The sequence below is a fragment of the Oncorhynchus kisutch genome, linkage group LG5, assembly GCF_002021735.2.
Source record: "Oncorhynchus kisutch isolate 150728-3 linkage group LG5, Okis_V2, whole genome shotgun sequence".
Classification (NCBI taxonomy): domain Eukaryota; kingdom Metazoa; phylum Chordata; class Actinopteri; order Salmoniformes; family Salmonidae; genus Oncorhynchus; species Oncorhynchus kisutch.
The window spans coordinates 51,984,155-52,005,814 of record NC_034178.2 but is presented as its reverse complement, the minus strand read 5'-3'; the positions used below and the strand labels follow the sequence as shown (position 1 = coordinate 52,005,814).

General features: G+C 41.7%; 1 protein-coding gene and 1 pseudogene across 4 annotated transcripts; one reads left to right on the top strand and one right to left on the bottom strand.

Annotated features, from left to right (window-relative positions):
• Window positions 1–644: 644 nt before the first annotated feature.
• LOC109891585 (negative elongation factor D-like) lies at window positions 645–6,162 on the top strand (annotated as a pseudogene). The gene is made up of 9 exons (XR_004209916.1): window positions 645–653; window positions 807–919; window positions 968–1,098; window positions 1,306–1,415; window positions 2,321–2,428; window positions 3,915–4,066; window positions 4,418–4,542; window positions 4,844–4,973; window positions 5,088–6,162. The product of XR_004209916.1 is annotated as a negative elongation factor D-like (transcript).
• On the bottom strand, window positions 5,495–21,596 carry ctsz (cathepsin Z). 3 transcript variants are annotated; one of them, XM_020483577.2, is made up of 7 exons: window positions 18,687–18,903; window positions 14,950–15,027; window positions 14,169–14,332; window positions 13,261–13,440; window positions 12,950–13,100; window positions 7,458–7,623; window positions 5,507–7,092 (listed from the first exon to the last, which is right to left on the bottom strand). In XM_020483577.2, the coding sequence occupies exons 1-7, from the start codon at window positions 18,800–18,802 to the stop codon at window positions 6,967–6,969; spliced, it is 981 nt and encodes a 326-aa protein (XP_020339166.1). In that variant the 5' UTR covers window positions 18,803–18,903; the 3' UTR covers window positions 5,507–6,966. The 3 variants fall into 3 exon arrangements, with proteins under 3 accessions (XP_020339167.1, XP_020339166.1, XP_031681203.1); XM_020483578.2 differs by lacking the exon at window positions 14,950–15,027 and having other exon boundaries at window positions 5,495–7,092; window positions 18,687–18,933; XM_031825343.1 differs by lacking the exons at window positions 14,950–15,027; window positions 18,687–18,903 and adding an exon at window positions 21,405–21,596.
• Window positions 21,597–21,660: the final 64 nt, after the last annotated feature.

Below are 21,660 nucleotides of genomic sequence, written 5' to 3'. Positions count from 1 at the left end.
CAACACTTTACATGTTGCGTTTATATTTGTGTTCAGTGTAATTCCAAGTCCTCATCTTTTCTTTAACCACTGATGAGTGAAGATGGGAGATTTATTTCCCCAATGCTCTATTTTCCACCATTTTGTTTTATTCCATCAAATCCTCACACCGGTTATCAAAACAGTTCCATATTCTTCTTTTTACCCCACAGTCGTGCATCTTCAGTTAAAAAAGGCGCACCACAATATGTCCATTGTTTTCGAGAGCAAATCAACTGGAATTAATCTATATTTGTTTGTATTTCTCGTTTGTCTGTCTACACTACAGCAGGAAACGCGCATTTATTCTGCCAAGCCACAAGGCGGCGCAATGGGCGCATGTAACTATGGACCTTCAGATATCTGATTGAGATTTATTTTACTAGCAAGTTAGTTTAGGCAAAGGCTATCTAATTGTTTTGAAAACACACTGTATTGTTTTCTAAAGTATTAGCTAGGCCTGGTTTATTATAACTCGCCGTGTGCTTCACATTATAAACCCTACTCACTCTCTCGTCATCATGGACTAGGAATATTACGAGAGGAATATTGAAGACTGGGATGGTCCGGATGGCAATGTAAACACAATCTTTAGCTACTGTATGTAGCCAGCTAGTGAATGTACAATGTCGCTAGTAATGGCAATGTAGCTAAAAATATATATTGTATCTACATTGTTGCAGGCTGTTGATTCATTGTTTGACAGAGCCAAATCGCGAATTTATATGGCGATAGATTCAATGTTAAGATGTTCTTTCCTTGGCTGAAGTGATGTGACTTTCATATAGAAGGACGACTATGTTGAAGGGGAGAATGATGGGAAAGTTCAGGAGGACTGCCTACAGAAGTTCTCCAGCAGAGATTACATCATGGAGCCTGCTGTATTCAACACCCTTAAAACGTAAACACACTATTGCGTGTGTCTGCCTATTAACGTTAGTGTGTGAAGAGTCAAACTATTTCCTGCAGAGGCTCTGTTTCCACAGTTATTTCAGGCTGGTGGCTCCCCTGAACACGTCATCCAGCTCCTGTCTGTAGCCCAGACTGTCAACCTGCTGGCAGAGTGGCTCATCCAGATGGGTAAACAACAATGGACTGGGCTGCAAATGGCACCCTTTTCCCTATGCAGTGTACTACTTTTGACCAGTAATGCACTGCATGGGGAATAGTGTGCCATTTGGGACAAAGCCCTGGACTCCACATACACTGAAAATGTATTTTTTTGTTCCTCTCACACTGTTTGAGACACATAGTGGAATGTATGTTTTTTCGGACTGTGTATTGCAGGTGTAGATCCAGCTCAGGTGCAGGAACGGGTAGAGAATCACTTGAAGAGTCTGCTGATTAAGCACTTTGACCCCCAGAAGGCTGACTCCATCTTTACCGTGGAGGGAGAGGTGAGATATCAGTCCCCAGTGAAAGACAAACCACCAATGCTTTACTGTGATCTGAATGTGACAGCTCAAAACTGGTGCACTCCTGCTTGCTTGCTGTTTTTTTCACTCTTATTTAGTCTCCTAGAAAAAAAAACTTGATTAATCATATACATTTTTTAAATTCTCTGTTCTTGCATGTAATGTGTTTCCCTCAGAGTATAGTAGAAACCCTATAGTATGCAGTGTATATAAACGTCAATTTTTCAGGACCCTGTCTTTCAAAGATAATTAGTAAAAACCCAAATAACTTCACGGATCTTCATTGTAAAGGGTACATCTGAACATCACACCTGTGGGACAGGTATAGGATGGCAACAACAACTGCCCGAGTTACACCAGGTCATCCTGACATGACCCTCCAGCATGACAATGTCACCAGCAATACTGCTCGTTCTGTGTGTGATTTCCTGCAAGACAGGAATGTCAGTGTTCTGCCATGGCCAACGAAGAGCCCGGATCTGAATCCCATTGAGCAAGTCTGGGATCGGAGGGTGAGGGCTAGGGCCAATCCCCCCCCAGAAATGTCTGGGAATTTGCAGGTGCCTTGGTGGAAGAGTGGGGTAACATCTCACAGCAAAAACAGGCAAATCTGGTGCAGTCCATGAGGAGGAGATGCACTGCAGTACTTAATGCAGCTGGTTGCCACACCAGATACTGACTGTTAATTTTGATTTTGACCCCCTCCTTTGTTCAGGGACACATTATTCCATTTATGTTAGTCACATGTCTGTGGAACTTGTTCAGTTTATGTCTTATGTTCATGCAAATATTTACACGTTAAGTTTGCTGAAATAAACGCAGTTGACATTGAGAGGAGGTTTCTTTTTTTTACTGAGTTTAGTAACCCTGTCCTCTTGTTGGTTCAGACTCCTGCCTGGCTGGAACAGATGATCGCCCACACCACCTGGAGAGACCTTTTCTACAAGCTGGCCGAGGCCAACCCTGACTGTCTGATGCTCAACTTCACTGTCAAGGTACTGATGATCACCCAGCAGTTAATTAATAATCTCTTAGAGCTACCCCCCTACTTTTTTCAGTTTCCGCCTGAAGACATACCCAAATCTAACTGCCTGTAGCTCAGCCACAGAACCAATGATATGCATATTATTGGTACCATTTGAAAGAAAACACTCTGAAGTTTGTGTAAATGTGAATTGAATGTAGGAGAATATAACACAATAGATCTGGTTTAGATAATACAATATTATATTACAACAGACCAGCTGTGTCTAATGTCTCCATTTCACTTTAGCCATTGTTGTGGGCCTGCCCTCCCCTCAACAGCCTCAAATAGGCTATTTCATTTCACAAATAATATTTTATATTATTAATTTCAAACAACGGCATTAGCATGAGAAGAACTTACCAGTCCAAAACGATGTCCTCTCCGTTCAAAAAATATTCCTCCATTTGGGAATCGCTAAACTAATCATCCTCGATCAATTTCTTCTAAAAATTGTGTGTACATCTGTACATCTAGACTTAGATTTAGCTTTCCCTGACTTAGTCGCCATACTGATTGATATATAAACAGCTGAATATGCGCTTTACCAAAACAATGCTGTGCGCAACATGCGTGGCTCCTTCCGGTATGAATCGTCAATGGCGAATGAACCTCTTTACGCCGGAGTTTACTACATGGGTTGGTCTTCCAACACATAAACATTACATTTTGCCGTTTACCTCAGCTCATTGGCTATCTACCCAGCTAGATTTCAAGACGATCAGTGGTCATTGGGTTAAAATATAGTCAATCAACGAAACAGAGGTCATATCATTGGTGCAAAATGATGTCATTACTTGTTGTCTTCAAATCGGTTTCTTTCAGTCAATACGTCCCACGAAATGACCCATCAGGTTTGGTTGTGTTACAAACAAACCAGTTGATTGCAATGAAACCAAACATGACTGAAAATGTCACGTTTTGTGTGCATTTACCTCGAATGTGTCGTCAAAAATGGAATGAGACGGAATTCACGACACCAGCGGTTCACAAAATGTTTCGTGTTAGGCTATACAAATGGATTAATCACACAAAAGACCATTCATTGTGTAACAATGAACATTGGGATTGCAAACAGAGGAAGATCATCAAAGGTAAGCAATTTATTTTATTGCAGTTTGTGATTTTGTTACGCCTGTGCTGGTTGAAATAGTTGTTTTTTATGGGACTCTATCCTCAGATAATCACATCGTATTCTTTCGCAGCAAATCCTTTTTTAAATCTGACAACGCATTTGGATTAGCAAGATTCTAGGCTTTCGAAACATGTGAGACACTTGTATTTTCATTAATGTTTAATATGACTATTTATGTAGTGATCACCGTATGTTGTCGAATTTCATCCCACTACCCGGTTCTGTGCGTAGAGAGGTTAATAACTAACGTCGTTATGGGTCAAACGGTGTCATGTTCCTCCTCTCCTTGCAGATTTTTTTGTGTGTGTGTGTGTGTCTTCAGCTCATCTCAGACGCGGGCTACCAGGGGAGATCACCAGTGTGTCCACGGCGTGCCAGCAGCTGGAGGTGTTCGTCAGGGTCCTGAGAACTTCTCTGGCCACACTGCTGGATGGAGGAGAGGACAACCTGGAGAAGAACCTGCCAGAGTTAGCTGTGAGCCTCTAATCAGGTCCCCCTCTGTCCATATAATTATATTCATTAGGATCTAAAAGGCAATACTGATTCTAGAGATCAGCACTCCTACTCTGAGACGCCTGGTGTTCCCAAGAATAAGATCTAGGCATATTTGTCATTCTCACTCAATACAAATCCTTGGTTTGATGATTTTGTAAATGTGATGTATTCAAGATTTTGAATCATTTGAAAGTGGTACTTCAATCATTATTTCACTAACCAATATGTAATTGCAGGACATATGTAATTGCAGGACATTGGGACCACAACACTGTTTGTGTGGTTGGTTTGGAGCTGAACTGTTTTCTTCTCCTTTTCTGTGTTCCACAGAAGATGGTGTGTCACGGTGAGCACACTTACCTGTTTGCCCAGGCCATCATGTCTCAGGAGGAGCTGGGAGGGTCGGCCATGTGCAGGATCGGCCAGGAAGTACAGAAGTCTACACCATTTTGCCAGTATTGACTTACTTGACAAGCTTTTGGCTCCTATAAGCAGCATAGGCTGTTGATGCATGTCCTCCATCTTGGCAGCATTACATATGATTGAAGGAAATGCATTTAATTTATTTAAATTGATTCCTGCGTTTTGTGAAAGGATGGTTGTATTATCTGTAAAATCCAGTGTTACAATAAGTTTGAACATTGAGTGAGCAGCTTTGTGGAAAAGGCAGTCTAATAAAGTTATGCTCTCAACTGTCACAATCTCAACTGAATTGGTTGGATAGTAGTAAAATATTGATAGTGTTTGCCTTATCAGGTGTAGGATTTGATTGCCCCACCGTACACTTCGGACTTTGTCCAGCTGTTCCTGCCCATCCTGGAGAACGACAGCATCGCTGGAACCATTCGGACTGAAGGAGAACATGACCCTGTTGCGGAGTTCATAGGTCAATCTCTTATACCATCTTTTTCATGGCCCAAAAGTGTCTACATGGTTTAATATTTTCCTTTTGCTCAGTTATAGAATCTTAAAATATAATTATAATTTTGCTCCGTTTCAGCCCACTGCAAATCCAACTTCATCATAATGAACTGAGAATGACACTGGTTCGGTTTAACTTGACTGAGGATGTAGCGGGAAGACCAGGATCTTTTGGTTATGAGCCAATCCCTGGATGTGTTCTGCTGAATGAGGACTGGAACATTGCCGATTGAGGCTGACCACTTGGGTGTAGACTTTCATCTGCAACTTTTTATTTTCAAATGTGGTGTAAACACATGACTCAGAATTAGGATGTTGTGTATTATTGCTTGTCTGGGGGTATGTGGAGAACTTGTGCAGCTCCATTCATTTCACTGTAGTTTCCATTAGTGTGAGTTAAAGTTTAGGTCTGTTAATATGTATGTATGACTGACTGCTCAAAAGGTTTGGCCTTTTTCATGGTTGCCTTTTTCAATTTGACAAGAATCATGACACATCTTGGTTTTATTAGTTCCAGACGTAGCGACTTCCACCATTCTGCAGCATTTATTGAGGTGGTTCAGAAAATGTATCAACTATTAAAACAAGTTTCTGTAACAGGCCTGGATTCAAACAAATTAACTGTGGAAACCGTCATGAAGACAAGCATAAATTACCTTTAAGCTAAGTGCAGTGAGATGTCAGTGCATTTGTTTGAACCCTGGCCTTGCTTTCAGAATACTGAAATCATTCAGTTAAATTTGCATACAACAAAAGACAAGTGGCATCAGAATTGATCAAAGCTTCAACATTTACAGCCACAATTAATTCTTCCTAGCCTTTTGAGCTTAAGCTAAATTGTGCACCTAATATCAGCCTTTGTACTTGTTCAAAAGAAAGTACATGACTTGTTCAGTAACATTTTGTATAAGAAAAAGATCCGAAAGCACATCAAGGCAACATTTTTTTAAATAACTTCCCTCTTCCTGATTTCACCATGGTACATTGTTACAATGTGGAAGTAGCCTGAGATTGTATATCTATAGTTTTCTATGACAATGCTGCCTATTAACAGCTTCAGGGGCCTCGTTTATAAATGCTGCCTAGATGTAAAAGTTGGCATTCATAAAAACTGAAAATGTGCTTACCTCCATGCAAACACACATTTTGTAGTGGTTGAAGTCTGGTATTCCAAGCAGGCAAGTTGGTATTTTGTGCAAATGGTGGATGACATGCTTATTTTTTTTAAATGCAACCATTTGCTGTTAGAAGAGCAAAAATGTATAGGTACACATTTCGTTTTTTGGGATCTTAAAATTATTTTCATAACCTTTTCAGAATAAATTCCTCACCTTTTCTGGATGCTAGCCATACAACAAATTACCATCTCATTTAAAATGGGCCTAGTAAATATATAGCACATGCAATTTCATAGGCAGCGCAGTTTATAAGATATACTTAAATGTAAAAGACTGTGGAACTGTCAGTAGCTTACCATAAATTAAAATGTTTGAGAGTAGACTAGACAACGTTTCAGATTTCACAGGAAGTTCAGCATATTTAGGTTGGGGGGGAAAGTCTATGCAAAACATTGAATTCAAACGTTCTACTGACAAGTCCACACAAATGTGCCACTTTTTTTCCCTTTCAGAAACTGTCCTCTGCAAAATATTAAGATTCTGTCAACACCTCAAAACATTTGATCATATTTGTGCTTTCTTTTAGAAACTGTGGCCTAATTCCAATAGTTCCAATTTATACAGCAAATTAAGGGCATTATTGTCACAATAAAAAGGTGAATGAGGGCATTTTCCAGGCAGAGTTTTAACGCTTGTTCACGCGTGCAGTTTTACGACAGGTCCGATTCATAAAATCTCAATATTTTGATGCGGACAGATATTTTGTGTGAAATTTACGCAACGGTTGATGGAGGCCCCAGGTCTTTAGAAGAAACATTGGTTGGTCCCACTGCCTGTTGTCTACATGTAGGGCTTGGGCACGATGGGATCTCCATACATGCAGTCTTCCTCCAATGCCAGGTTGTACTGACTGCCACTTCCTCCCTTGTAGGCGCTGGTCACGATCCTCAGCCAGCCCTTCTCACCCTGGCAAGAAAACACATTTACTCAATCTGGCGTTTCAGCTAGATAAAGATGCTAGAACATACATGAACAATATAAAGTGAAGTTTATGTAATAGTCAAGTTAATAAACTATAGGAACGGCTAAAGGCTGGGATTGGTAAATCTACAGTAGAGCATGAGGTTTTAAATTCTCCAATTTCACCAACACTCACTTGTCTTACGACTGACTTTGTGGATAGCTACTTGATCTGTGGTCGTCTCACCTAGCTACCTTAAAATAAATGAACCAACTGTATATAAAATAAATAAAATATATATTTATAAAAATAAAAATAAATCCCTCTAGATTACAGCGTCTGCTAAATGACTAAAATGTACAAATTTTACCCATGGCTCTCCCCATGAGTTGCGGACGATCCAGAATTCCACACCATCCTCATCCATGCCCCAGCCGGCAACAGATACAATGTGATTGATGAAGGGCTCCTCAATGTACTCAGAGTACATGCCTCCAGTGTAGGCGTCCAACTTGTCAGTGGCCATGATTCCACAGCTACCAAGGACAGAAAACAAAAACTTTAGTTAAAGCGAAACTAATTAGTCAGCATTTTTTTGTTTATGTTTTTGCAAGGACGTGAAAGGAAACAGAATGGACTAACAGATTGGAAGTCTATGGGTAATACTAGTTAGTAACTTCCTTCAAACTGCACACAGAGACAAAAACGGTATCCACGAGTTCAGCTGACTCGAAGTACAGAATCAGTCGAAGGTTTGGAAACATCTAAAAAGTTATTCATTCCATGGTTCTCTTTCCTTTTTTCTTTACTATTTTCTACATTGTAGAATAATAGTGAAGACATCAAAACTATGAAATGGCACCATGTAGTAACCAAAAGTGTTAATCAAAATAGATTCTTCAAAAATAGAAAATATACAGTGCCTTGCGAAAGTATTCGCCCCCCTTGAACTTTGCGACCTTTTGCCACATTTCAGGCTTCAAACAAAGATATAAAACTGTATTTTTTTGTAAAGAATCAACAACAAGTGGGACACAATCATGAAGTGGAATGACATTTATTGGATGTTTCAAACTTTTTTAACAAATCAAAAACGGAAAGATTATGAACTTCGAGTTTCTTCTTCAAGTGCAGTCGCAAAAACGATTAAACGCTATGAAGAAACTGGCTCTCATGAGGACCGCCACAGGAAAGGAAGACCCAGAGTTGCCTCTACTGCAGAGGATAAGTTCATTAGAGAGTTACCACCCTCAGAAATTGCAGCCCAAATAAATGCTTCACAGCACTCAAGTAAGACACATCAACAGTTCAGAGGAGAATGCGTCAATCAGGCCTTCATGGTCAAATTGCTGCAAAGAAACCACTACTAAAAAGGACACCAATGAGAAGAAGACACTGGCTTGGGCCAAGAAACATGAGCAAAGGACATTAGACTGGTGGAAATCAATCCTTTGGTCTGAGTCCAAATTTGAGATTTTTTGGTTCCAACCGACATGCCTTTGTAAGACTGCGTAACCAGATGATCTCCGCATGTGTGGTTCCCACCGGGAAGCATGGAGGTGGTGTGATGGTGCTTTGCTGGTGACAGTGTCAGTGATTTATTTAGAATTCAAGGCACACTTAACCAGCATGGTTACCACAGCATTCTGTAGCGATACGCCATCCCATCTCGTTTGCGCTTAGTTGGACTACAATTTATTTTTCAACAGGACAATGACCCAACACACCTCCAGGCTGTGTAAGGGCTATATGACCAATGAGAGTGATGGAATACTGCATCAGATAACCTGGCCTCCACAATCACCCAACCTCAACCCAATTGAGATGAGTTGGACCGCCGAGTGAAGGAAAAGCAGCCAACAAGTGTGTTATTTCATAGTTTTGATGTCTACAAGGTAGAAATAGTACAAATAAAACCCCTTTGTTACATATCAGATATGTGCCTATTTGATTGTGACTTGGCTTTACATCTTGTGCGAATCCATACACAGTCACTGTTAGGTGGGAGCTCATGAGAAGATAAGCAGTCACCATGTTAACCCAGTCCAGTTACAAATTTCACCTTTATTTAACCAGGTAGGCCAGTTGAGAACAAGTTCTCATTTACAACTGCGACCTGGCCAAGATAAAGCAAAGCAGTGCGACAAAAACAAGAGTTACAAACAAACGTACAGTCAATAACAAAAGAAAAATCTACGTACAGTGTGTGCAAATGTAGTAAGATTAGGGAGGTAAAGGGAATAAATGGGCCATGAGGCAAAATAATTACAATTTAGCATTAACACTGGAGTGATAGATGTGCAAGTAGAGATACTGGGGTGCAAAAGAGCAAAACAAATAATATGGGGATGAGGTAGTTGGGTGTGCCATTTACAGATGGGCTGTGTACAGGTACAGTGATCGGTAAGCTGCTCTGACAGCTGCTGCTTAAAGTTAGAGAGGGAGATATGCCTCCCTCAGTGATTCTTGCAATTCGTTCCAGTCATTGGCAACAGTGCTATGGGTGGGAGTTGCTATGGAGTTGCTATGGTGACCAGTGAGCTGAGAAGGTGGGGCTTTACCTAGCAAAGACTTAGAGGACCCGGAGCCAGTGGGTTTGGCAACGAATATGTAGCGAGGGCCAGCCAACGAGAGCATACAGGTCGCAGTGGTGGGTAGTATAAGAGGCTTTGGCAACAAAACAGAAGGCACTGTGATAGACTGTATCCAATTTGCTGAGTGTTGGAGGCTATTTTGTAAATGACATAGCCAAAGTCAAGGACCAGTAGGATAGTCAGTCTTATGTGGGTATGTTTGGTAACATGTGTGAAGAAGGCTTTGTTGCGAAATAGGAAGCAGATTCTAGATTTCATTTTGGATTAGAGATGCTTAATGTGAGTCTGGAAGGAGAATTTACAGTCTAGCCAGACACATAGGTTTGTAGTTGTCCCCATATTCTAAGTCAGAACCATCCAGAGTAGTGATAATGGACGGGCGGGCAGAGAGATTGGTTGAAGAGCGTGCATTTAGTTTTGCTTGCATTTAAGAGCAGTTGGAGGCCACATAAGGAGAGTTGTATGGCATTGAAGCGTCTGGAGGTTAGTTAACACAGTGTCCAAAGAAGGGCCAGAAGTATACAGAATGGTGTCATCTGTATCGAGGTGGCTCAGAGAATCACCAGCAGCAAGAGCGACATCATTGATGTATACAGAGAAGAGAGTCAGCCCGAGAATTGAACCCTGTGGCACCCCCATAGAGACTGTCAGAAGTCCGGACAACAGGCCCTCCGATTTGACACACTGAACTCATTAGTAGTTGTTGAACAAGGCGAGGCAGTCATTTGTGAAACCAAGGTCGAAAGTCTTCACCATGTCGATGAATACGCTGCACAGTATTGTCTCTTATCGATGGCGGTTATGATATGGTTTAGGACCTTGAGCATGGCTGAGGTGCACCCATGACCAGCTCAGAAACCAGATTGCATAGTGGAGAAGGTACGGTGGGATTCGAAATGGTCGGTGATCTGTTTGTTAACTTGGCTTTCAAAGACTTTAGAAAGGAAGGGCAGGATGGATATAGGTCTGTAACAGTTTGGGTCTAGAGAGTCTCCCCCTTTGATAAGGGGGATGACCGCGGCAGCTTTCCAATCTTTGGGGATCTCAGACAATACGAAACAGATGTTGAACAGGCTAGTAATAGGGGTTGCAACATTTGCGGTGGATAATTTTAGAAAGAGGAGAGATTTTCGAGAAGGGGGGGGGGGGGGTTGGGGGGGTGCAGAGCTGCAGAGCTGCAGAGCTGTTGGCCGGGGTAGGGGTAGCCAGGTGGAATGCATGGCCAGCCGTAGAAAAATGCGTATTGAAATTATCTAGTGTAGATTTATCGGTGGTGACAGTGTTTCCTAGCCTCAGTGCAGTGGGCAGCTGGGAGGAGGTGCTCTTATTCTCCATGGAGTTTACAGTGTCCCAAAACTTTTTGGAATTAGTGTTGCAGGATTCCTGGTTGAAAAAGCTAGCCTTAGCTTTCCTAGCTGAAAAGTTGCATATCGCAGGGGCTATTCAATGCTAGTGCAGTACGCCACAGGATGTTTTGTGCTGGTCAAGGGCAGTCAAGTCTGGTGTGTTTTAGGGAGCGTTTGACAGTGATGAGGGGTGGTCGTTTGACTGTAGACCCATTACGGACGCAGGCAATGAGGCAGTGATCGCTGAGATCCTGGTTGAAGACAGCAGAGGTGTATTTAGAGGACAAGTTGGTCAGGATGATATCCATGAGGGTGCCCATGGTTACGAATTTATGTGGCACCCCATTCCCTACATAGTGTAACTTTGGTTATAGAAGTGGGGGTGGATTTCTACTTGAGCAGTCCCTGACAAAAATAAAATCTTGGCCCACTAAGAGTAGTCTTTTCTGTAAAGTTTATATTTTTCCATTGGCCTATATAGAGACACATCCTATATGTTTGAAACACGCTGTTAAATAAATGAGAGCCTAACCAGAAAAAAAAAAGACCTGTTCCCGAACCCCCTCCTCCCGCTGCTGGCCTGAAGTTGCAAGTAATGAGCTACACCAGCGGTCAGCAACCTTTTCCATTTGGAGTGCCAATTTGACCATTTCTACCAATCATGATTTTCATATGCACATTTTCATTCATAATCTTTACATCACAAAATCCTTGTCTATGGTTAATCTACATTCAATCTAAATGAGAAATATACAAATCTAAAAGTAACTTATTGCCATTGCTAGCTATTTAATAACCTACATAAAGCATAAACATTGCAGCCTGCAAGTAGAAAATATCCTGATAAATATTCTATAAATCACATTGGCCATACATAGCCAATCCTGGGGCAGGTAGCCTAGTGGTTAGAGCGTTGGACTAGTAACCGGAAGGTTGCAAGTTCAAACCCCAGAGCTGACAAGGTACAAATCTGTCGTTCTGCCCCTGAACAGGCAGTTAACCCACTGTTCCTAGGCCATCATTGAAAATAAGAATTTGTTCTTAACTGACTTGCCTAGTTAAATAAAATAAAAATATTGTGTTGTGTACCATGACAGTTTAGTCTGCATAGCTGTTTATACTGTATCAGTGTAAAAAGTATGGGATCTGACAAATCAATAACATTACATTGCTATACTGACTAATAAAAACACATTGCGCTGTAAAAAAAAAAACGCCAGTATATCAGCTGGTTTCATGATTTTATTAAAGTCTACTTTAAAAAATAATACATCAAGTGAGTGAACTAGCTTACGTTGGCTAGCTCTAATGGTGCGTCAACTGACAAAAATTAGCCAAGTTAATTTACCTCTTGAAACGGGACACAAGGGACATTTCCATACACACAGCAGCTGTTAGATTCTGCTATCTTATAGATAGCTAGAGTTGAACTGGTTGTGGTCTACTAGCTAGCTACTTCGTTTCTCTTCAAACAGAATTTCAGTCGAGATGAAACATTAGCTGACGTTACATTTCAGTTACACTACTAGCTCAGAACTGGGAATAAATACTTTTTTCTATTAAGTCAAACAGCAGTTACCTTGACAGCTACATCAGTCAAATAAAGAGCTGCCAGTTTCTGCTCTGACAACTGAGAAAAAGCACAACAAAGAGACAGCACCACTGTGCTGGTCAGAAGCTTTCTCTTCACACTGCCTGTCTGCACACATGGAGAGCAGCCCTAAAATCCAGACGGCTGAAACATCCAAACAGCCTACCCGACCACTCTGAGGCATCCGTATGGTCCTAAAGCACACATGCCGATTTTTGTATCACAGTGCATTGATAAAACTGGGGAGGGGACAAAATTGCAATTTCAGAACGTGAAAGTTGCACCCCTGCATTTGAGACACAGCCTATGTTGACCAGGTCCAGTTCCTAACCTGATAGGTCCTCCAGCGTAGATCTCAGCCATCATCTTCTCCCTCCCACTGATGGCACCGAAGTCTCCGACCTTCCACAGGGTATAGTTCTGGATGATGTTACAGACCCCGAACGTTGTGCAGGTTCCACACTGATTGAATGGTTTGCACTCTGCAAGACACAATATGGAGAACATTTTAAGCCTGAGAAATTGTAAATTAACAGAATCTTAATTTGATGTGACAGAAATTATTGTGATCAAACCATGGGAAAAAATGTAATGTACAACCAATAAAGAATTATGTTCAGCTAGGAGTTCTTGAGGCCTTACTCTGGTCCTTGGCCTGGTAGTTGTTGCAGGTCTCGTCAGGGATGCCGTGTTTGTTGGCGTACTCCCACACCCCAGAGTGATCCCCTCCATGACAGGAGCCGGCTTCACCACAGTCCACCACATTCTGGACTGACAGATAAGCAGAGGGCCAGGCTCCCTTTCGCTTGATGTTGATGCGATCTGACAAAGGAGAGCAAACCACCAACAACCAGTCCATTAATTTAGTACAGGTGACAGAATCTGCTCTTAGATGTTCACAAGTCAAACTTAGTAAGGACTACTCTAGAACTCTGAAGTCATGGTATTGTTATGATAAAAGGACAAAGGACTACTTGTATGAGCAAAGGAGGAACTGTACTTTGCATTCTACAACAAACATGCTTTACAGGAACAAGATTTACAGCATAACCTGAATTACAGGAAACCATGAAGCTTTAACTGCACGTCAGCACATTCAGAGGTTGGCATTGCCACACCGCTTCACTGCCTCACCACTTCCCTGTCATACCATCCTGAATGTGAGTCAATGGAGTGGGTCATGTGTTAAATGCCTAACAGACATGCATGTTTGAACAATTATTACAATGTTTACTCCACCTTTGTTATAAAATTGTTTCCAAGTGACTTTAATTTGGTACAAATCATCTTTATGACCATCTTGATGATGAATTACCAAGATGTGCAATACTGTACTTATAGTGAATCAGAGGTTTGAGACGTCTGTGGCCAAATAATAGAATTTCACAATCTGATCATCCATTTGTCCCTTTGTACGGTCTCCCTCCTGATGCAAGAGAGTCTGTAAAACGACCAAATAAATTGGATATGGTTTGTTCATTTCTATGAGCTGTACAGGTCGGACGACTAGGTCGGACGACTGCGGAAAGGTGAACTTGAGGTTAAGCTACCTGCCATGGCGCTGGTGCTGCCGTGTGCCCAGCAGGAGCCACAGTATTGGGGGATGTGCTGATTGCGAGTGGTGCTGACGTAGTTGGTGCCGTTGATGTTCCTCCAGTCCCACGTCTTGGGGAGCTCATTGAGTTTCAGGAACTTGTGGGGTCTAGGCAACGTCCTGATGAAAGACATGACATCAGGGCACAAGGTTCTCTAGACAGAATTCTAATGTAGAGCAGCTAAAAACAGTCTCAGCAAGCATGACGGATAACAAAAATGCAGTGCGCACAGTCCCATACCATGACGGGACAATTCAAAACCTGACCAGGGGTGTAATCATTAGTCCAAACAGTTGCAAAATGTGTTGCAAGTAAAACAAGTTTCAATTGGACAAATTCAGGTATATCCCTCCCAGTTTCGTGCAGTTTGCTTTCGTTTTAAGAAACGTTTAGCATCAAAAAACAAAACAAAAAAAGAATAGGTGTAATGAATACACCCATGATCGAACTTGGCATATCTGCCTCTCCATTCAAAGGTCAAGCACTCAAAAGCATCCACAGCACAATCATACTTTCAAAACTCAGAAGCCAAATAGCTACTACTGTTGAAAGGGCCATGCATGTTTCTGGAGACATGCAGTTGTCAAATTATATATTTGGAGAGGGCAGAATTTTGATCGCCCAACAGCAAAATGGGATGAAAAGCTTTAAAAGTCAGGTCCCAAACAATTTCTGCCCATGCTACTGGAGACCCAGTCATCTCCTTCCACTCACAGACATGTCAGAACTTTGCTACCTTGTTTCCACCCTCGGCTTTGATTGCTTCATTGATTTCAAACTTTGGATAGCCATGATATGCCTTTTCTGTAATAAACTGATTAACACTTGAGTCAAAATCACAGGGGGTAAAAATTCTGCACTTGAATATTGTTTAAAGAAGAAAGTTATGTAGGAGCCTACCAATCAGCTAATTTTCATTATGGGACAATTCTGAAACCTGCAGGAACTTGGCAACATTTGAACCATTATTAAAACATATGAAAGAATTACATGCAATAAACTCATACTCAGTTAATGACCAATGATATCGAGTGCAGAATATGCAGGCAATTCACACCTGAACCAATCAAGAACACAAATCAACACTAGACAGTTGAAACCACTAGAGACAAGTGCCATAGATTTAGACATCGCAGATATCGCATATCTGTCCCATTATGGCATATGTGGGCGCGGGGCAGCGCCTTTGAGGCCATCTCCATTTTGAAGTAGTACATTTTCTTCTATGAGTTGGAAAATAAAGGTTGCATACTGCCACCTGTATTATGTTTGAACCACTGAGTTATAATAAGAAATGGAGTGTCTAACGTGTCCGTTGTTTTCAAGGGAAATCTACTCACTTTCGCATACATGGACCTTCTAGATCTGGTTTATAAGGAGCAACATCACATGCGCACTAGCACTCAGTGCGCACAGGGACCAGCCCGAGAAGCAAAGACGTCATCACTTCATCCATAAACATTGGATGAATATAAAAGGTTAATATCTTATGTTAATATCTTCAGCAGTGAGTGATAGGTCTCAGCGACAATTACTTATGTAATTTAATGGATGTTTTGTGCAAAGACCAGAACCCATGCTAGACCAGAACCCTGTCCCATTGGTTAACAGGTGTAAATGCCAAGGTTGGTGATCAAAATCAAATTGTATTTGTCACATGCACCAAAAACAACAGTGAAATGCTTACTTATAAGCACTTAAACAATGCAGATAAGAAAAATTAGTAAAATGAATAGTCTAGGTAGCCATTTGATTAGCTGTTCAGGACTCTTATGGTTTGGGGGGGGATAGAAGCTGTTAAGAAGCTTTTTGAACCTAGACGGTGCTCCGGTACTGCTTGCCTGTGCATTAGCAGAGAGAACAGTCTATGACTAGGGTGGCTGGTGTCTTTGGCAATTTTTAGGGCCTTCCTCTGACACCGCCTGGTATAGAGGTCCTGGATGGCAGGAAGCTTGTCCCCAGTGATGTACTGGGCCATTCGCACTACCCTCTGTAGTGCCTTGCGGTCGGAGGCCGAGCAGTTGCAATACCAGGCAGTGATGCAACCAGTCTAGATACTCTCGATGGTGCAGCTGTAGAACCTTTTGAGGATCTCAGGACCCATGTCAAATCTCCTGATGGGGAATAGGCTTTGTCATGCCCTCTTCACAACTGTCTTGGTGTGTTCGGACCATGATAGTTTGTTGGTGATGAGGACACCAAGGAACTTGAAGCTCTCAACCTTCTCCACTGCAGCCCCGTCGATGAGAATGGGGGCGTGCTCGGTCCTCCTCCTGTAGTTCACAATCATCTCCTTTGTCTTGATCATATTGAGGGAGAGGTTGTTATGCTGGCACCACACGGCCAGGTTTCTGACCTTCTCCCTATAGGCAGTCCAATCGTTGTCGGTGATCAGGCCTACCACAGTTGTGTCGTCGGCAAACTTAATGGTATTGGAGTCGTGCCTGGCCATGCAGTCACGAGTGAATAGGGAGTACAGGAGGGGACTGAGCACACACCCCTGGGGGGCCCCTGTGTTGAGGATCAGCATGGCAGATGTGTTGTTACCTACCCTTACCACCTGGGGGTGGCCTGTCAGGAAGTCCAGGATCCAGTTGCAGAGGGAGGTGTTTAGTACCAGGGTCCTTACTTTAGTGATGAGCTTTGAGGGTACTATGGTGCTGAATGCTGAGCTGTAGTCAATGAATAGCATTCTCACTTAGGTGTTCCTTTTGTCCAGGTGGGAAAGGGCAGTCTGGTGTGAAATAGAGATTCCATCTGTGGATCTGTTGGGCAATATGCACTGTTTGCTTACAAATAATTAATTGGCTGATCCCTCCTGATGACCCATATGGAATAATGTGATCCTTCATTAACCCACAGGAAATCCCAGTTGACTACTTAAAAAATGGTTAAAGTCCTCAATGGCGCTACCCATGCTGAAACAAGCTTTTGGCACTCAGTCATCTGACATGCGCTGGCTGGCCACCGTACTTCCCATATCAGAGAGATGACTGTGATTGTATGCTGTCAGAGTATATACACACACACACCACAAAAATGACTAATTATGCAGTGTTGCGCATGTACAAAATAAATGACCATCTTTAGACAGAGGGTATTTTCACACTTTATTTAACTAGGCAAGTCAGTTAAGAACAAATTCGTATTTACAATGAGCCTAGGAACAGTGGGTTAACTGCCTTGTTCAGTGGCAGAACGACAGTTTTTTTTTTTACCTTGTCAGCTCAGGGTTTCGGTTCAGTCTAACCACTAGACTACCTGCCGCCCCACTCGGTCTCTTTCACACAACTTTTGTTTACTCGGAACCCGGTTCGCTGATTTTTTTGTGCAGTGTGAACACTCCAAGGGAACCCATCAAAAGAGCCCCCGAAACTAACTCGAGAGATGGTCCGAGTTCGGTTCACTTACGGCAATGCGAATACAAAGTCCCCCAGGTTCGCTTATCATTATTCCCGCACAAGACTGCTACAGCAACGTTTCTGCCATAACTCCTCACATTGGTGCCACAAAGGGGAGATGATGTAAAGGTTCACGCAACAAACGTGTGCTGTTTTTGCATATTCATTTGCGATTGTCAATAATGCAGAGAAAAGCCTATAGATCACATATTGCAAAGAGAGCTTCATAAGCTGTTTATTCGATTGTGGGGTTTGATTAGTGTGAGGAGACAACATATTTAGGGAGTACCACAACATAGTGTACAAAATCAATTACAGCTCTTAAGAGGAGCAGTAACCTACATCGGGTGTACACTTCAATTACAGCATGATTTAACCGAGTTATTTTCTGTTATTTATTCTGTTACCAATCATATTCACATGTTAATAGTATCTCATAACATTCATACGTTATTTAGCAGACGCTCTTTTCAAGAGCGACTTACAATTTCTGAGTTCATCTTAAGATCGCTCCGTGAAACAAGCCATCACAATCGTATCAAGTACATTTTCCCTCAAAGTATTCATCACTAAAGTCAGTGCAAGTGGGAAAAAAATGTGTTCCTTTAGGTCTCATCTCTTAATTAAATGCAATCGATTAGCTTCCAAAATGTAAGCAGGTATCTCAAGGTACATCTTGTCCTGCACTTCGCAAAAACCCAGAGTGCATTGAGTGAATGTTGGAAAATATCTTGGTTCCTTTCTAAACAGCGATGTGAATGTAAAGATGACTCGCACCACTAAATATTTGAATTGAACTGGCAAAATAGTTGAGTCCTCATTCAAAGGCAAGGGCAGCGTGAATACAAAGATAACGGAGTAATTTTGCTCTTTTCTTTTTACCCCAGATTTCATTTTAAAAATGACTGAGATCTGTTATTTTAAAGAGGACTGTGTGAAAACACCCTGATACAACTGGAAACAAAATCACTAGAACCATGTTGCAACAACTCTAGCTACTATTTTTAGCTGGAGAGCAAGCACTTAGACAGCAAACATATCAAATTAGCTGATAGAAGACAGCTAAAGTTACCTGACTCCATTGTGCTTGGTCAGCTTGGGTCGATAGCATGGCTGTTTCTCGTTAAAGTAGCGTCCAGCAAAGACACCAGACAACATAAACACAAACAACAACAGTGCTCGAGCCATGTTGGAAAAGATCAGTCATATGACTTCCTAGGAACTTTATTTTTATTTTTATGGTTTCACCCGAGGGTCAACCTGAACAGGGCGCAGGCGCAGCGCAGACTGTGTCAAAAGTATTATACTTCCCTGTCATTGATGACCTGTTTTACAGACAGGACGATATGATTCTCACTGCGCAGTTCGACCTATGTGCATAACCACATAGCAAATTTCATCCCATGATTAGTGACTCGCTACATACAGTATAACAGGAAAAGCTGAATTGATTTTGTTTTACAGACGTGTTTTACAAACATAAAAGCTTGTTTTACTCCAATGTGTGTAAAAAAATGTAAACAAACACTATTGATAGCCTCAAAACATAGTTAAAGCTACAATATGTTACTTTTTGGGCGACCAGACAAAATTCACATAGAAATGTGAGTTACAAATCTTTCATTCTCATTGAAAGCAAGTCTAAGAAGCAGTAGACCTGTTGTATGTGCGTTATTTTTATGCTTTCCAGTCTCTCTTACTTTCATTTTGTTCACCAGCTTCAAACAGTTGAAAATACAATATTTTGGGATATGGAAAATATATTTCACAGTGGCTTAGATGGTATAATGATTCTCTACATCAGTGATCATCAACAAGATTCAGCCGGGGGCCCGGAACATAATTACAAATAACTTGTAGACTGCAAATTGACCGCAAGAAGCCCAAAACAGATGTTTGACTAAAACAATCATTTCAAAGCTAGCTTACGTTTGTATACGATCACGTCTCTATTATGCGTAGAAACACTTGTAACAGATTTCTTAAATTAATATCACTTGGAACTAATTTCCTGGTGTTATTACAGTCTTATGTCCAACAATGAAAATTCAAAAAGAAAAACATTATTTTTTGGGGCTCAAAAAACTTGGGGGGGGGCACATAAAACCACCGCAGGCCAAATTCGGCCCATGGGCCGCCAGTTGGGGAACCCTGCTATACACAATGACTTCTTGTCTTGTCACAAACTGAAATTAGGCTAACTTTTAGACTTTTTAGCAACCAGGAAATGGCGGAGCGATTTCTGCATAGTGCATCTTGAAAACTATAATTTTTATATCATGGATGCATGGTCAGTCCTTGCATCCATAGGTTTTATGAATTTGAGAGTGGTTGGAGAGGTTTACAGCCGCTGTTCCGCTATGGGGACAACAAGTCACATTGTTAGGGAGGAGACAAGCATCTTGACATTATATCCAGTATCTCTGGAGTTAATACATTTCTACAGGCCCCAACCCTCAGGTTATAACCAATCCATGGCTATTGTTTGCTAAAATAGCTTGAGCTATCTTTGCTGTGAGAAGTGCCACATCACTGCAGTCTATTCCATTTCTGTCATTGTCTACCTCAACCATGGGAACATTTGGGTCCTCCTCATCTTAAATTGTGAAGCACTGCTGTTGCAATTATGACAATGCAGAATGTTCTTGGTTAAAAGTGCAATGTGTTTGAGACACTGGAAACGGCTTCAACACACCAAACATGAGCTCCACAACACCTCTGGTGTGGATATGAGCTTGGTTGTACCAATGTTGCTCAGGTCTTATTGCATGAACAGAGGGGGTGAACAAGAAGTTGGTCTATGCATACCCACTGTCACCATGTATGATTTCACTATGTTGTCCTCCTTCAAGTTGAGCATACAAAGAGGAGTTTTTGAAAATTCTTGAGTCATGAATTGTACCTTTCCAGGGTGCAACAATGTTGGAAAACTGCAAATTGGGAGTGTACACGCACTTTGCACATTTGAGAACCAGTTTTTACAATTCCTGTACTCCTCAGCATATGCTGTAGTAGAGGGATACTTAATGGGAATATGACATCCATCTATACAGCCAATAACTCCAGGCAAGTTCCCATATTCATACAACTCTACCTTGTAGTTGGCGTGGGCTGCAGGGAACTTGATATAATTGTCTTTCAGTTCACATATAGCAGTGCAGACTGGACTAATCTGCATGCAGTCAGTTCACTTACACCACACAAATCTCCTCTTTCACGATGAAGGTTTCAGATGCCAAAAACCTCAGTATTTGTAGGGAAGGAGGAATGGGCCTTCCCTAAAGAGTCAGATGAAAGCCTTGCCTCAAGCAAACAAATGATCTCAGCTGCATTTACTTTGTACATACAGAAACGGTAATGGAAAATGTATTTAATCAAACTCATTCAGTGGGTTGCTCCTGTCGATAACCCCCTTTCTGTCCGTCCTTGGTGGTGCTCTTTGATCATTGAATGTCCAGAGGTAATCCATTTCCCTCCATTGCAAAGGTCAACCCAGGGGCCACTATCCATTCATCTGAAGTTGAACCTGCCACTAGCCTTCTGGAAAGTCTTCAGACTTGTCCAATCTAAACTAGGGCATATCTGAGAAATGCCATTTCAGTCAATTGAGTTTAAAAAGTGCAAATTGAATATAAGATTAGGTTTAATCGGCCCGCAAAACTGCCCATTATGTTGGGGTTTTAGGCCTAACTACATGGTCTGTAACCTGATTTGATGTGTGCATAAATGTGAGAAGTAAGCCTATGCGACCAAGTGTTGAATGCAAATACCCAGGAGACAGCAACTTTACCTTAGCTCCAGGGATAGCTCAGTCATGAGTGCCATAGTTGGCCAATCCACGCAGATTAGCGTTGGTTCAAAGTGGTAACCCAAATTCAATATATACAACAATAAAACTAGAGGAAAGCATAAACTATAGGTTAACTAACAAAAACCCACAAACACTGGCAGGCCAAGAAGCCTCTGGTCACAGAGTGCCAATCATCCAGATTACTCACACCTGTCAATTTATCAAGGCTTCCTGGCAGAGAAGAGCCCATAGAGCC